The following is a 16,062-nucleotide window of genomic DNA, read 5'->3' on the forward strand; positions in this document are numbered from 1 at the left end:
ACTTAAGAAGGCTGGGGAGATGGCCGTTGGGAAAGAACTGTCGGTAGTAGGCAATACTTCATTCCAGGGAGGTGGTGGCAACAACTCCCTAGGCAGCAGACATCATGGATTTTCCTCCCTCGGGGAACCAGAGGTCCCCTCCGTTTCTGGCCTGGATCCCTTAGAGACAAAGAACTGCATTCTCTCCCATACCAGTGTGGGGCTGCTGGGGAGTGCTGGGGGTGGAGGGTTAGAATTCTATGCCCAGGAAACACCCGTAGGCTCAAATAGGAGCCTGCATCCTGACTGGTCCAGGAGGCGTGCGGGGCCGCTGGGCCCCTCCGGCGAGGGCCAGGCCGGTTGCCAAGGTGCCCGGGGAAGGGGTAGTCCAGCGCAGGCAGGGTACGTGGACCGCTCGGTACACTTCCACGGAGGGCGCCTCTGCCTCCCGAAGACCCCTTCCTTCCTTTCAACTCCATTCTCTCACGCTCCTCTCTCCCGAGGAGCCTCCGCATTCGCCTTCTACCCGTCATGGCCCCAGCCCTTTCTTCACTCCTCCTGACCCTCCCCCGGCTCGCCCCTCCTCCGGCAGCCCACCTTCACCCCGCCGCTCCTCGGGCTTCTCGGTCCTCGCCCCTCATCCCCGGCCTCCCCTCGCCGGCCCCCCGCGCCCGGGGCCCCCGCGGCCCCTTGCCCGCCCTCCTAGAGGCGGCGGCGGCCCCTTTCACAATAGCGCGGCCCGCCTCCCTCCTCTCAGCTCCCGGTTCGCTCCCGCCCGCTACCCTCCCGGCGCATGCGCCCTCCGGTCGGCGGCGGCTGCGGCTGTGGCGGCTCCGAGCGACTCCGTTTTTTTTAAAGGGAAACGCTGAGGCGCCGGGGGTGACTGTGGGGGAGGGGGACCCCGAGCCCGGAGACCCCCGGGGGAGGCGACAGACCCCCTCCCGGAGTAGGAGGGCTTTGGGCGGACCCATCCCTCCCACCCCCTCCTGAGGAGGAGGGGGGGGAAAATGGAGGCTCGGGGCGGCTGAGGAGAGCTCCGGGGCGGGGGGCCGGGGCGGGGAAGGGGGGGTGTGGGGTGGGGAGACGAGGCGGGCCCGGCCGGGCCAGGGGGGGCCGAAGCGAGCTCCGGGGATGAGCTCGGGGGCGGCTGGGTGCGAACTCCTGCCTCTGAGGCGAAGGCGGCGGCGGCGGCAGCAGAGGCGGCGGCGAGGCCCCCATGGGCCGGCGGCGGGCCTCAGCCGCGGCCTCCACTTCTCCGCACGCCGGCGGGATGGCGCCCGGGCCCCGGAGGAGCCGCGCTAGCCAAGGCCTGCTGCCGCGCTGCTGAGGCGAGCCCGCCAAACTCCCCTCCCCCTCCTCCGTCCTCGACCCCCCGCACCTCACCCCTTCCCCACCCCCTCCTCCGTTTCGGTCCCCGGCGCTGCTCCGGACCACTATGACCATGAGATCCGCAGTGTTCAAGGCGGCCGCGGCCCCTGCCGGCGGCAACCCTGAGCAGCGACTGGACTACGAGCGAGCTGCGGCGCTGGGCGGGCCCGAGGACGAGCCCGGGGCGGCCGAAGCCCACTTCCTCCCCCGGCACCGTAAGCTCAAGGAGCCGGGGCCTCCGCTGGCCTCCTCCCAGGGCGGGAGCCCTGCGCCCTCCCCGGCCGGCTGCGGCGGCAAGGGCCGGGGCTTGTTACTCCCGGCCGGGGCGGCCCCCGGGCAGCAGGAAGAGAGCTGGGGCGGCTCGGTGCCCTTGCCCTGTCCGCCCCCGGCCACCAAACAAGCTGGCATTGGGGGGGAGCCAGCGGCAGCCGGAGCCGGCTGCAGTCCCCGACCCAAGTATCAGGCGGTGCTGCCCATTCAGACGGGCTCTCTCGTGGCGGCGGCCAAAGAGCCTACGCCCTGGGCTGGGGACAAGGGTGGGGCGGCTCCCCCAGGTGCCACCGCCTCGGACCCGGCGGGACCCCCACCACTACCTCTGCCCGGGCCGCCACCCCTCGCGCCCACCGCCGCCGCCGGGACCCTGGCGGCCAGCGAGGGCCGATGGAAGAGTACGAGGAAGAGCCCTCTCGGGGGTGGCGGCGGCTCGGGAGCCTCCAGTCAGGCCGCCTGCCTCAAACAGATCCTTCTGCTGCAATTGGACCTCATCGAACAGCAGCAGCAGCAGCTGCAGGCCAAGGAGAAGGAGATCGAGGAGCTGAAGTCAGAGAGAGACACGGTACGGGAGGGGTTAATCTGCGTTCGGGACGAGGAGCGAGTTGTGCGCATGCTCGGGGGAAGGGGGCTGTAGGAGGTTAAGGTATCCCTGGGTTAGGGGTAAGGAGGTTGGCCACCGGCGAAGGAGTCTTCTCAGTTGCCGGGTCCTTGGGAGCCAGGCCCACAGACACGTTGGGTTGGAGGGAGGGGTTAAAGGGCAACCTCCCAGGGGGAGGGGGAGGGGAGGTTTCAGGTGCCAAAGGGTTAATTTAAAATGACAGCCCCAGACGTGTGGGAAAGACGTTTAGAGTGGGAAAAGACCTGATTTGTGAGGGGTTGAAAAATGAAAAGGTGGGATACATATGTGGTGGCTCTTTTTGGAAGGGGTTAACTTAAAGAGCTTTGCGTTAGAAATGCATTCTGGAGGAGAGGGCCATAGCAGCTGTTGCTCTAAGCACTGCTGTAGCATCTTTAGACAGAGTAGTAGGTCTTTTAATGGGCAGAGGGGTCGAGGTGATTCACAGTGGAACCCTATTACAGCTTTTTAAAATGATATTAAGCGAATCATCACCTTTGATTTCAGACAGTTTTTAATACGAATCTGAGTTATAAAACATGACCTGCTAACCAGCTCCCTTGTATAAGCATGGTGTTTAGAGGCTGGAAGGTTTTTAAGGCATCAGGGGAAATTAAGCTTATTAAATGTATTAAGTAGACCAAAATTTTTTCCCCTGTATTAGAATCTTAAGGTAGTAGGGAAGTCATTTATTATTTCTTTGTACTTCTGAGGAGCACGACTATATAGGGTTGTTTTTACTGCAGCAGTAGCTAAGGGCACCTTATGTGTTAAAACATATTCCTCCAGATATCAGGAAAGCTGTGGTGGTGGGATATTACTGTGCTAGCATACCTTACAGCTGCCTAAAAATAAACATGGTTTCTACAATTGTTGTGTTCAGGCTGCAGCAGTCTCTCTCTCTCTTCCTCTCTCTCTCTCTTCCTCCCTCTCTCTCTCTCTCTCTTCCTCTCCCTCTCTCTCTCCCCCTCTCCCTCTCCCTCTCCCTCTCTGGCGTTGTGTGCGCCAAGGGCTGAGCAGGAGAGCAGAGGGCTGTTCATTTTGTTTGCTTTCCAAATGAATCTCTCCAGGCAGCGACTGTTTTATTGGAGAATGCATTCTGCAAGGTGGAATGGGAGCTGGGGCCGGTCTCATTAAATTATCTCATGGTGTTGATTTGTGGAAGTTACTCAACATGGAGGTGGCACTGCTCAGCTACTGTACTGCAGTCTAGGGGTGTGATGGTACTGTAATTACAACACATCGTGTCCTTATTTGGGGGCGGGGGGAGGCGGGAAGAGAACGACCAGTGAAGGAGAAGAAGTCAAGGAAATGTCACCCACAAACCGTGTTTAAGTAATGTTAAGGCTGTGAATCAAAACAGAAGGAGATGAAATGAGAATGTGGCTGACAGGGGGGCTCTCTGCTGATTGTGGAGGTTTCTGTTCAGTTCCTGAGGTAATGGCCCCTTTGCAGACTTTCCTAGGCAGGAAAAGCGGGGTGAGTTAAGGATAGAGTGTCAGTCTGAACTTGGCATTCATTGCCTCTGTTGTGTATTGCAGTCTTAGTGATGCTTAAGCTTGTTTCTCTGATTCCAGTTGTTGTTTGGCCTCTCATGAAATCTATGCAGCTAAGTGGATGCAATGAAGTCAACATTAATATCACTGTCTAACCCAAATAAAATTGTTATTATAGAGTATAAGTAGCACATTTGGCATCTTTTCTCAGAACATTTTAAAGTGAACTTTTCAATGATAATAGACTTACATTTTCTGTTTGATTATGTGTTCCTCCCTTTAACTAGAATTAAAAGACTTTGTTTTCAATATTCAGACAAATAGGTATAATTTTTTTGTTATCTCAAATGCAAAGCAATATGTACATTTGATGATTGATGGGATTTATGGGTACTGGTTCTTTTATAATTCTTCCAAATTGAGTGTTCATTGTTTAGGTGGCACCTCCCCACCCCCACCCCACCCGCCTTCAAATAACACTGCAATCCCTAGTGGCACTGTGATTGTGTGAGCTTTTAATTCCTTCTCAATGTACTGTGTGGACTTTGTCCTTGTGTATAGTGTTTTGGAGTGGAAGTAGAGAGGATAGTGTTTGGAGAACCTTAGGGCCTCCTAAAAGAACATTAAGGTTAATTCTGGAAACTCCCAAACTGACTTGGAGCCACATGGTTAGCAGTAGCAGAGACCATGCCATTTAAAAGGCATGTTGTGGCCCCTCCCAGTGAAGAGGATTTTCTTTCAGAAGAATGAACCACAAATTCCCCCATGCCCCTCCCCAACTAGGTTAGCCCCTAAAATTAAGCAGTGTACCTTGTCTTCTCTATTGTGTTTAAGAAAATCTATTCAGATTAATGTCTGCCTGTTAAAAATAAGTTGAATTGCTATGGTTCATGGAAAGAGGCAGAAGACCATACTGATTCACAAATGGGGCTAAGCACCTGTGTTTAATTTTTTTGTTTTTTAAGTCTGCATTTTGCCACTGTCTCTTTTAGCTCCTTGCTCGGATTGAACGTATGGAAAGGCGGATGCAGCTGGTAAAGAAGGATAACGAGAAGGAAAGGCACAAGCTGTTTCAGGGCTATGAAACTGAAGAGAGAGAGGAAACGGAGCTATCTGAGAAAATTAAACTGGAGTGCCAGCCGGAGCTTTCCGAGACATCCCAGACTCTGCCTCCCAAGCCTTTCTCCTGTGGGCGGAGTGGAAAGGGACACAAAAGGTGTGCTGATAACTTTGTTACACTGTCTGGACATGAGGTTACTTGTTTCCGGTGACTGAGAGTAAGGGATTAGGACTTATGAATTTGTTTTAATAGAACTATGTCTTGAATCATGAGGTCTTCTGTGCTGAGAAACTGTCTTGAAACATTCTTGCGCAGACTATGTAAGTCTGTTAGGAACATTTTGGTCACAGTAGTAACTACAGAATGCAGAGTACATCATAAAGAGAGTGGGCAACAAATGTGACAGCTGAGTTTCTTAAAGAAAACTATAGCCCTTCACTTCAAGTTAGGAAGTGTTAAATTCCTTCATTGCATCAGGCACTGGTAGACATTAAAATGTAAGCTCTAAGTGTCCTTGGACTCAAAGAGATTAGTCTAGCTATAAGGATGGCATAAGTTTTGAAAACTCAGAATTCAACTGCAATAAAATATGCAGATAGACAACAGTGATACAAACTATTCAGAGATTAAAGATTATTGTGCGTTAGAATAGTGAAACTTTAAGGAGGAGATGGATCTTGAAAAAGAAGTGTAGAATTTAGATTGGTAAAAAGGAGAGGAGTTGGCATTCTAGAAGTGTGTGTGTGTGTGTGTGTGTGTGTGTAGACTGGTGGGAGAAAGAGAGTCAGAAGATAGCAAAAAAAAAAGAAATAGAGATTGTAATTAACATGGTATAGGATTGGGGGGGTAGGAGTAAGAGACTGGTCTCTGGTTGACAGGAATGAAACAGGCCACAAAGTAGAGGCCTCTAATGTTAGCTAAAGGATCTTGAATAAAATAGGAACCTTTTTAGATTTAGTAGGCAGTAGGATACTAGTAGAGGTTTTAAGCATGGAAGCTCACTTGTTCAACAAACATTTACTAAGGGCCTATTATATATACTGTTAAGCGTGAGGCTGTTCCTGCTCATGACAGCCAAATGAACCCAGATATTTAGATACTTGAATACTGATTATTTTGAAGCAAGCTAGTTCTCTTGCCCCAAAATGTAATCAAATCAGATTTTACTCAAGAGTCAATAAATTCTATAATGTTTTCTTCCCTATCTAATAGGAAATCCCCATTTGGAAGTACAGAAAGAAAGATTCCTGTTAAAAAGCTGGCTCCTGAATTTTCAAAAGTCAAAACAAAAACTCCTAAGCACTCTCCTGTTAAAGAGGAACCCTGTGGTTCCTTATCTGAAACTGTTTGTAAACGTGAATTGAGGAGCCAAGAAACTCCAGAAAAGCCCCGGTCTTCAGTGGACACCCCGCCAAGACTCTCGACTCCCCAGAAGGGACCCAGCACCCATCCCAAGGAGAAAGCCTTCTCAAGTGAGATAGAAGATTTGCCGTACCTTTCCACCACAGAAATGTATTTGTGTCGTTGGCACCAGCCTCCCCCATCACCGTTACCATTACGGGAATCCTCTCCAAAGAAGGAGGAGACTGTAGCAAGTAAGGCATAGAGAACACTTGCTCTTATACCCTAGTGGTGGCGGTCAAGCTAACAAGTGTGAAAATGCCTTTGGCATTTTTAAAAAAGTGCAATCAATAAAGCAGAGTTCTGTCAAGAATGAGTAAGTTAACAGCCAGAGACAGACACTGTGCAGGCATTGCAAATAGATGGAATTACAGCAAAATGTGCTCAATGTATTTGCCTGCTTACAACACTGGGAGATGTGTTTGCCAGTAAGTTGCTCATCACAAGAGCACCAGACTTGGGGGTGTAATCTCCGGCAACTTGCATGCCCTCTGAAAGAAGGGTTTTCTGTGCTGTGAAGTGCATAGAACTTATACTTTGCCATGCACGACTGTTCCTGCAATTGATATTGTGTGAAACCTGGGAGGGTGGTCTTTGGGTGTTCTCAGGGGCCAATGGTAATTTTTGGGTTGGGGAGCCAGCTTGGGGTGGGGAATTTCACCTGGGCCTCCGCTCTTTAACTATATAAACATTTATCTGTATCTCTATGTCCCGGTCTGGGGGGCAGGAGGAATCTGCCAAAGACCAACAGTCTTACTTTATCTTACGATACTTCACAAAGGTTCTAAATGTGAAGAGTTTACTTGGATTGCAGTAGCCCATTGGTTGTTCATATATTTAAATAAAATGGTCTACAAACTATTTTTCAAACAATAAGGACTATCTTGGGATATCTGAGCTGCTTGGGATGGGTGTGGGGTATGGGACCTTGGTCTTCATTCCCTTTTTTTTCTTCATGGCTTCCACACAGAGATGCTCCCCTATCTCCTACATCAACCAGTAACTGGAATGTGCCTTCAATCGTGTAATGTTAGTCTGTGACAGTCACAGCGGGTGCTCCGGGGTGATGGTGGGGAAGCCTTGGATAGAGTCACAGCCCTGAGTTTCTAACGCTGTGTCTTGCCCTAGTAGGGATGGGGATGGGAATCCATTCCAGTAAGACAAGAGCATTCTCCAGGCTTTGTTTGGCTGTTCTGGTGACAAAATTAAGTGGGGAAGATAGATTACTCTTCTTAATTATCTAAACTTCATTAGGCCTTACACTTGAGTACATGAGATAGACCAGGACCCTGATCTAGGTTCAGGTTTTTTGTTGGTTCAGTCAGTTGAACAGGTTCATCCTTAATGGTTAACCTTCTTGCTGCCATGGCAATGCTGTGTAACAAGAGAAACCGTGAAGCAATTTCCCATCCGGGATTGGGAAATGGCTTAGTCCGGAGCTGTTCTGTGTGACTGGCTGTTTTTGAAAACCCTTTCTGCCCTAGTACAGAAAATTCCGAACACCTCTAATATTGTGGGCCTAGCAGTACAGAAAGAGTCTGATGGGGGGAATCCCAGTCCTTTGAGGACCCTGAGTTGTGAATAAACGTGTGAATCCTTATTCTTGACGCCCCTATCTCAAGAGGAAGTCTCAATGGCTTGTTTTAAGGAAGCCAAAGTCTTTGTGCATGTTGTTCAGGCTGGACCAGCAAGGTAGTTTGTTTGGAGGGAGGAGGGAGCTGTTTAAGAAGACTACATATGTAAGTTTTGAGAACACTGATCTTTTATTTGAAAACTAGGGTCAACTTTTACTCACCTGCCATGTTCTGAGTTTAAGGTTTGATATCCTTGGCCATCAACTGTTGCAGGGAAACCACCCTAAATAATGAAGAAAAGAAGTCGTCTCAGTGTAAAAAAAAAAGTGGTGGGCTTATTTTCTTTTCTTTTGTCTGTTGTTCCCTCTTCCCCTCCCCCAGAGAGAAATTCTCAAAAGAACAACTCAAAAAACCAAAATGGCTTCCTAGTGAGAACTTCAGTGATGATCCTTTCCTCCATTTTGGGTATGGGCTTTTTTTCTTTTTACACTGAGGTGATTCTTCTTTCCTGCATTATTTAGGGTGTCTGATGCCATCAAGTGTTGCAGGAGAAACTTCAGTCTTGGCTGGTGAGTAGAATAGGAATTGTGCTGGCTGGGCCTGGGGTGGGGGTTGGTGGGATGGTGGATGGTTGGGAGCTGCATTCCCCATCAGTTGGATGGGGGAGAGTGAGATTCCTTGGTGTATGATTACACTATAGACTTCCAAATGACTACCAATTTCAGTTGTTTTTCAGGAACTGCAATAGCATCCATTATGTGAATTGTCAGGTATTGATTTAGGGTTTTTTGTGATCCTGTGTTTGGCAGACTGCAATGGCATTTTAGGTTCTTTTAATACCATAGCAAGGACACTGAATATGGCTTCAGGTGAGGCCATAGAATGGGTTCCTATCACTTGGTAACTTTGTCTTATCTGGGAGAGATCTCTTGTCCTAGTGAATAGTAGGTTGTGTGACCTTGGATTTAAGGGTGGTTCCACCCCTCCTCCCTTTCTTTTTCTTTTTCTTTTTTCTTTCCAGTTCCTTCTTGGAGGGACCACTCAGTAGAGCCTCTAAGGGACCCAAATCCTTCAGACCTTTTGGAGGTAGGTACCTAAGACCTGTCAGTAGAAGGGAGTGAGAGACAGATAGAAATGGGGCTGTTACTTGAATATGTCATCGTAACTGTATGGATGGGTTAAATAGAACTCTGAAGCAAGAAGGTAACTTGAGAGATTATCTAGTCCAACTCCTTTGTTGTATAGATGAGAAAACTGAGGTCCAGAGTGGCTAAGTGATTTATTAAAAAATAAATAACTAGGGAATGTTCAAAACAAAGCTAGATTTCATGCTAAGTAGAAAAGTTAGCGTGTACCACTCAGCAACAGCATTATATATTCCAACCTCATTTGACTGTTAAAAGTTTGATACTTACTTTAAACTCAGACTCTTATAAAGTATAGAGGTAGGGAGGGTTTGTGGCAGTCTCAAGGGTTGTTTCAGTTTGATGTGACTTTCACCTTGGAAAATTATAGCAATGATTTTGGAATATGGAGATTCTACAGGGTAGGGGTGGGGAAAGGAGTATGTGTTTTGTTGATTTTGTTACCAGGAGGTTCCTATGATATCCATAGAACTCACAGACTCAGGTGGGACCTGAAGGTGAAAGATTTTACATTCCTGGAAGCTGGAAATGAGTATACACGTGTCACACGGTGATAAGTAGCTTATCAGCTGCTATTCTTTACACAGAACCTGGATGACAGTGTGTTTTCGAAGCGGCATGCAAAACTGGAGCTGGATGAGAAGAGAAGGAAAAGGTGAGGCTAGAGATGTCCATTCTGGGGACAACTGAACCCTTATAGGACCCTGACCTCTCTTATCTATGCTGAGGGGAGCTCTGGAGCTCTTAATACTTTTAAATTACTGGCTTCCCAATTGGTTGAGTATCAGAGTTTGAAGTGGTGGTTGTTACACACGTTTGGCCTCTTTTTCTTCTGGGGAACACCAACGCATGATCTAGACTGCCAGACCTACACAGCTCTTCCCTAACCAAGCAGGCAGTTCTCTTTACCCCCCTACCCCGCCCCACCCCCCATCCCCCATCTAGAAGACTCAGCAAAGATCTCCCTAGCATCTGGATTGTGTGAGTTGCCTTTATAGAGCTGGTTTTCAGTAATGTTGGGTTTGTTTGTTTTGTTTGTCTGGTTTGTTTTTCCCAGATGGGATATTCAGAGGATCAGGGAACAAAGAATTTTACAGCGACTGCAGCTCAGAATGTATAAAAAGAAAGGAATTCAGGAATCTGAGCCCGAGGTTACCTCATTTTTCCCTGAGCCAGATGATGGTAAGTTTTGTTTATCTAAAAGAGTACAAGGCTCCAGGATACTACTTGCTCTGAATGAATGCAGTATTTTGGAACAGGTATAGTTGCTAGACATTTTCCATCTGTGTCACTAACAAGGTTCCATTTGGCTTTCTTCCGTAGTTGAAAGTTTGATGATTACCCCCTTCTTGCCTGTTGTAGCATTTGGACGACCATTACCAAAACTAACTCCACAGTAAGTATAAAGTTTTTTTCCCCTCATCTCTCAGGTAGTCTGCGCTTCACCTCCCTTCCAGACTTCATGAAAGCCTAGATATAAGGTGGAATAGCTGGCTTAGGGATAGCCATGGCTCTTTGACAGAAGTGAGGCTGCCTGGGCCACTAGTTTTTGCAGTGATAAGATTCCCAAGCCAGGAATTAGGAGGATTGCTTTTTGAATTAGAAATAGATTATTCAATCACTTTAATAGCACACCGTTGCTCTGGCTTTGAGGCAGGAAAGACACTCTAAACTTGGGACTTGGGAGTCAGGGCTAGGAGTCGTAAAGGGCATAGTGTCTTTTTTTGAGTTAGTCTCATGTCCATACTGAGTTTCTTCTAGTCTTGCAGGTTGATTTCCGTATCCTTTTTTTCTTTTTTTTTTTTTTTTTTTTTTTTTTTTTTTTTTTAAGATTTTTAGAAATTTCATGTAATGTCTGAAACATTTATATTAACATATTTCCATACATATTTCCATACCAATACAAATATAAGATTTTTAGAAATTTCATGTAACCGTATCCTTTTTTGCCAGGAATTTTGAGCTGCCCTGGTTGGATGAGCGTAGCCGATGCAGGTTGGAGATCCAGAAGAAGCAAACACCTCATCGGACATGTAGGAAATAGCTGTGCCGGCAAGAACCTTCTGTCTTCAGATAGTTGTAGCATGCCATTCCCAGAGAGTGGCAGAGACCTGTATATGTGACCGATGTCCTCATGTATGTTATCATTCGCTGGTAATGCCCTTCCACACTCCCCTGATCTTGGTTTTGTTTTCATCACTCTGATTTCACAAATACTCTTTCACTGGGCTAATTGTGAATTATGGAGGGTGATTGGGATTTCTTTTCCCTTTTTGGGGAAATGAACTCTCAAGCTAAATCTATAGGATGGCAGATTTGGAAGCTTCAGGGGTCTGCTTCTCTACATTTGCCTATGTTAAAAGGGTAAAAGGGCTCTCTTCATTAGACTTTTGGAAGATGAAGCAACCCCTGCCTTTAGAGCTGTGCCTGCATGGCACTCGTCTTGCCCTGGTATACCCTGCCTTATAGTGTGAGTATAATGGTTTTTACCCCAAAACAAAACAAAACAAAAAACCTCACCATGAGCTTAAGGACCAGATGAGGAATAACAAGTGACGTGATGAAGCAAGTCATCTTCACAGGGTAGAAAAGAGATTGGAGAGTTGGTAGATAAATATCTGAAAAGACAGTTCTCTTAAAACTATCCTGTGATATAGCCATGTGGGAAGGGATGTTTGGCTGTGATTATTTTCTTAGTTAATGGGTAACTGAATTTCCTCTCCCACCCCTCAAAGAATAAAATCTTCTGAAAAGAGAATGAGGATGGTAAGTTTGGGACCAGTTATGGCTCTAAACAAAAGCCGTTGGTGTTTGGGGATGGCATGCCAGATCCTGTATAGATGTCTTTGTGTCACATCACTTCTCCAGTATTCCTTAGTTGGGTTTTATCCTTTTAGCTGAGCTCTTGGTGGTGGGATAGAGATTTAGGGAGGGTGGGGGTGTGTGTGGAAATATGTGCTTCCTTTGGCTGGCAAATGTCTACATCTTGAAACAAACAGATGTACCTAATGAGCTTCTCCGTTCATTTTGTAAAAATAGATTTGTATGTGTACCATCTTAGTTCCCCCCACCCCACCCCCATTTTGTTAAAAGAATTTCAGGACAGCACTCCAGGCCACTTTGGTCTCAGTGTAAGATCCCTGTAACTATCTGGAAGGAAAATAGAGCCAAGACCTCTGGTCTTAAATATATAGGAATTGCCTTTCTTTAGTCTTCAGGACTATTGTATGAAAACAAGTAGGGGTCTAATCTCCTAGAAGGTAGGGGCTTTTATCCTTGAAGAGAATATGTCCCCAGATTATTAGCACTTTTAGAGGAGAAGCCAAGGTATGTAGGGTGTGTGGCCGGCCCATCAGTGGAGCATGAGAGAATGGGATACCACTGTGGGAAGGGAAGAAAAAAGTTCCTCAGGGGCCTCCCACTGCTAAAGCTTTTTGTGAGATGTTGATCTGTGCTCCCCGAGTTTGACTTTTAAAGGAATTACTCCGGCAGCACATGTAGTATTCTTGGATGATCTTGCTGCTCTTATTTCTCCTTTGTGTGTGTGTGTGTGTGTGTGTGTGTGTGTGTGTGTGACTATGGGTTTTCATTTGTAACTCCATCTGCTTAGGAGAGTGGGCTCTCCACAAGGGAACCTGCTGTGAACTTCATTGCAGCAAGAATGTAGAGAGAAATAGGACTTATTCCACTAGGGGCTCTCATCTCACACCTTAAGGAGAGGAAGGAGATTTCTAGAAAAACTGGGCCAGATTTTCTTCGTTCTCCATCATTTTAATATGGCAAGCTGTTTGGCTTTCCTACTCTGACCTATGTTATGTTCCTTTATAATGTGCCCAAGAAGAAAAAGACCAGTCAGTGTCTCTTTTATTCCTTGATTCCTCTCAGTTTCTTCTTGATTTTCAGCATTTGTCAGATTCCTAATTTGGATATGCATTAGCAAATTTAGCCTTTATGTTTGTGCCTATCCAGCAGACTCCCCAGATTTTGAACTTGAGTTAGACTAAGAGGAATCCATGGGTGCTATCTGGCCAGACTTAAGTGGATTCTATTTCCTTGGTTCTCCCTCTACCTAGGACCTCTTATTTTATTGTCCCCTCTTCTAGATCAGTTCTCCTTTGATTTGGATATGTTGAAGTTTTGTTGAGAAGGAGGTTGGAGAGTAGATTAGCAAAGTTCCAAGAGCAAAATTACAGTGTGTTGAAGTGTGGGGGGAAAATTAGTCTTATTTTTTCCCTACATGGGATACAACACTGTGAAATTCAATCTTCAACTGAAGGACCTGCAATTCTCCTAAAACACAGTTCTTTGTTTCTTTCCTTAACAAAGTTTAAGCTAGTGTTAATAAATTAAAAAGAGAAATTGCTTGTCTGTCCACTTCAGCTTTGTTTTATGCCCATTTCATATTGTTGTCTGTGTTGTAATTCATACTTTTGATACCATTTCTGATGTGTAAAATTGGTTGTCTTGTAAATATCTTATAAAGAGTTCAATTGTAAATAAACTATTGTGGCTGTTAATTTTGAACTTCTGCTTCAATTTATTAGATTTATTGGGAAGCATTAAACAATTCTGCTTGTATATTTTAAAAGACTAGGAAAAGAAATCCATTTTCACAAAATAGAAAAACACCATTTTCCCTTTTATATGAGATATCAACTTCCATTTGTGTATGAACACAATGTATGTTTCATCCCTCTTTGTCCTGTGTTCTTCCTTACACATAATTGGCAACTTTAAAAACAAGAAATGATAGGATACTTGGTGCCTGGTGTCTAAATTAGTAAAACCTCAGTTGGAAAGACCTTAGAGGTCTTCTAGTCTGACTCCAATACATGATTCCCTTTGACAACATTCCAGACAAATGAAGTCCAGCTTCTCTTTTTTTTTTTTTTTTTAAATTTTATTTATTTATTTATTTATGGCTGTGTTGGGTCTTCGTTTCTGTGTGAGGGCTTTCTCTAGTTGCGGCAAGTGGGGGCCACTCTTCATCGTGGTGCGCGGGCCTCTCACTATCGTGGCCTCTCCCGTTGCAGAGCACAGGCTCCAGACGCGCAGGCTCAGTAGTTGTGGCTCACGGGTCTAGTTGCTTCGCGGCATGTGGGATCTTCCCAGAACAGGGCTCGAACCCGTGTCCCCTGCATTGGCAGGCAGATTCTCAACCACTGCGCCACTAGGGAAGCCCCAGCTTCTCCTTTAACACTTTGTTTTCTCCTATACATTTTTTTCTAAATGTTAGAAAATTCTTCCTCGTTGACAAAATCTAACTTCTTGTAACTCGAGCCCACTGGTTCTTACTTTGCCTTCCAGGGTTATGAAAAAATATCAATTCCTCCTTTCCTCATAGTCCCTCAAATAGTTAAAGTTTGCTGTGGCAATCCCAATCTTCATGGTTAACATTCAGAGATTTTACAATTGTTCCTCAAAAGAAAGGATCTTGAATGTTTCAGTTCTCTGGATGAGTGAACAATCTGCTCATGTCCATTTAAAAATTGAATCCAGGGCTTCCCTGGTGGCGCAGCGGTTGAGAATCTGCCTGCCAATGCAGGGGACACGGGTTCGAGCCCTGGTCTGGGAAGATCCCACATGCCGCGGAGCAAGTGGGCCCGTGAGCCACAACCACTGAGCCTGCGCGTCTGGAGCTTGTGCTCCGCAACAAAGAAAGGCCGCGACAGTGAGAGGCCCGCGCACCGTGATGAGGAGTGGCCCCCGCTTGCCGCAACTAGAGAAAGCCCTTGCACAGAAACGAAGACCCAACACAGCCAAAAATATATATATAAATTAAAAAAAAAAAAAAAAAATTTAATCCAGGGGCTTCCCTGGTGGTGCAGTGGTTAAGAATCTGCCTGCCAACGCAGGGGACACGGGTTCGAGCCCTGACCTGGTAAGATCCCACATGCCACGGAGCAACTAAGCCCGTGCGCCACAAATACTGAGCCTGCGCCCTAGAGCCGGCGAGCCACAACTACTGAGCCCGCGCACCTAGAGCCCGTGCTCCACAACAAGAGAAGCCACCGCAATGAGAAGCCCGCAAACCGCAATGAAGAGTAGACCCCGCTCGCCGCAACTAGAGAAAGCCCACGCACAGCAACAAAGACCCAACGCAGCCAAAAATAGATAAATAAATTTATATTAAAAAAAAAATTGAATCCAGATCAAACAACTGAAAGGCAAAGTGGCAGACTATCACTTTCCTTATTTAGACACTAAACTTGGCAGCTTTACTATATCAATTTACTTTGAGATAGGATCCTCTGGGTCTTTTTTTTTTTCTTTCTGTTAACTTATTAAATCACACATCCTCCATTTTGAACTCGGGCAGTTGGTTTCTGGAGCTGTATTTACAAGTTGTCACATTTGACCACTTGTTTAACCAGTTGAGATCTGTTTGGATCCTGATTATATCTCTGAAGGCATTCAGAATACCTTCTAGTTTCATATTGTCTATAAATTTGATAAACATCAGTATCAAACAGCATTTGTAAAAGCATTACACAGGACAGAATCCTGTGCCATGATAGTGACCTTTCTCTGGTGTGTATTATTAAAATGTGTACTCCCGTAGGTGCACTAATAGCTTACGCTTCTTATATGTTTTTATTATGGTACAAAACAAACATACCGATTTTTTTCATTGCTGAAAAATGTGTTGCCAAAATCTCAGCATTCCCTCATTTACCCGTCTGGCATGCCCTTAACAAGAAGGATATCATGTCAGGTTATTGAACCAAATGCCCGTTCCTATGATTATCTTTTTTTAAATCGGTTCTAAATCTTGGTAAGATTACCATCATACCAGCCTGCACTTTGGGAGAGGTGATGGCTGGGGTGGGAAGACACGTGAAGGGGGAAGAGGAAATGAGAATACAGGGAAAACACTGTAGTGCTGCAACACTAAATCCTCGGGCTTCACTACGAACAACTGGTTCCTCCTCCGCCCTTTAGCTTAAAATGGGCTGGTGTTAACAAATCTGATGCAGCACAACGGCTTCAGAGGTTTCCCTTGATTCGTGATTTTACCAAGCAAACGAATTCAGTCAAACGATCTGCTTCAAACATAGGTAGAAACGAAAAAGAAAATCATGAAACAACTCCAATGCCGCAGTGAAGCTGTGACAGGTCAAAGATATCCACTCGGAAAGCCCAAGATGGC

The 16,062-nt window shown here is 46.3% G+C and overlaps 1 protein-coding gene across 2 annotated transcripts; it reads left to right on the top strand.

Annotated features, from left to right (window-relative positions):
- The first annotated feature begins 1,051 nt into the window (after positions 1-1,051).
- Positions 1,052-13,436, top strand: MSL1 (MSL complex subunit 1). 2 transcript variants are annotated; one of them, XM_036837134.1, is made up of 9 exons: positions 1,052-2,182; positions 4,725-4,948; positions 6,005-6,387; positions 8,289-8,336; positions 8,789-8,853; positions 9,500-9,567; positions 9,970-10,094; positions 10,236-10,308; positions 10,866-13,436. In XM_036837134.1, the coding sequence occupies exons 1-9, from the start codon at positions 1,415-1,417 to the stop codon at positions 10,954-10,956; spliced, it is 1,845 nt and encodes a 614-aa protein (XP_036693029.1). In that variant the 5' UTR covers positions 1,052-1,414; the 3' UTR covers positions 10,957-13,436. The 2 variants fall into 2 exon arrangements, with proteins under 2 accessions (XP_036693029.1, XP_036693030.1); XM_036837135.1 differs by lacking the exon at positions 8,289-8,336.
- Positions 13,437-16,062: the final 2,626 nt, after the last annotated feature.

Source organism: Balaenoptera musculus, chromosome 20 (genome assembly GCF_009873245.2).
Source record: "Balaenoptera musculus isolate JJ_BM4_2016_0621 chromosome 20, mBalMus1.pri.v3, whole genome shotgun sequence".
In the NCBI taxonomy this organism is placed as follows: Eukaryota; Metazoa; Chordata; class Mammalia; order Artiodactyla; family Balaenopteridae; genus Balaenoptera; species Balaenoptera musculus.

Coding starts and splice junctions, on each gene's coding strand:
- MSL1 (XM_036837134.1), top strand. CDS start 1,415: ATGACCATGAGATCCGCAGTGTTCAAGGCGGCCGCGGCCCCTGCCGGC. Junction 9,568..9,969: donor GATGAGAAGAGAAGGAAAAG/GTGAGGCTAGAG, acceptor TGTTTTTCCCAG/ATGGGATATTCAGAGGATCA. Junction 10,309..10,865: donor TTACCAAAACTAACTCCACA/GTAAGTATAAAG, acceptor CTTTTTTGCCAG/GAATTTTGAGCTGCCCTGGT.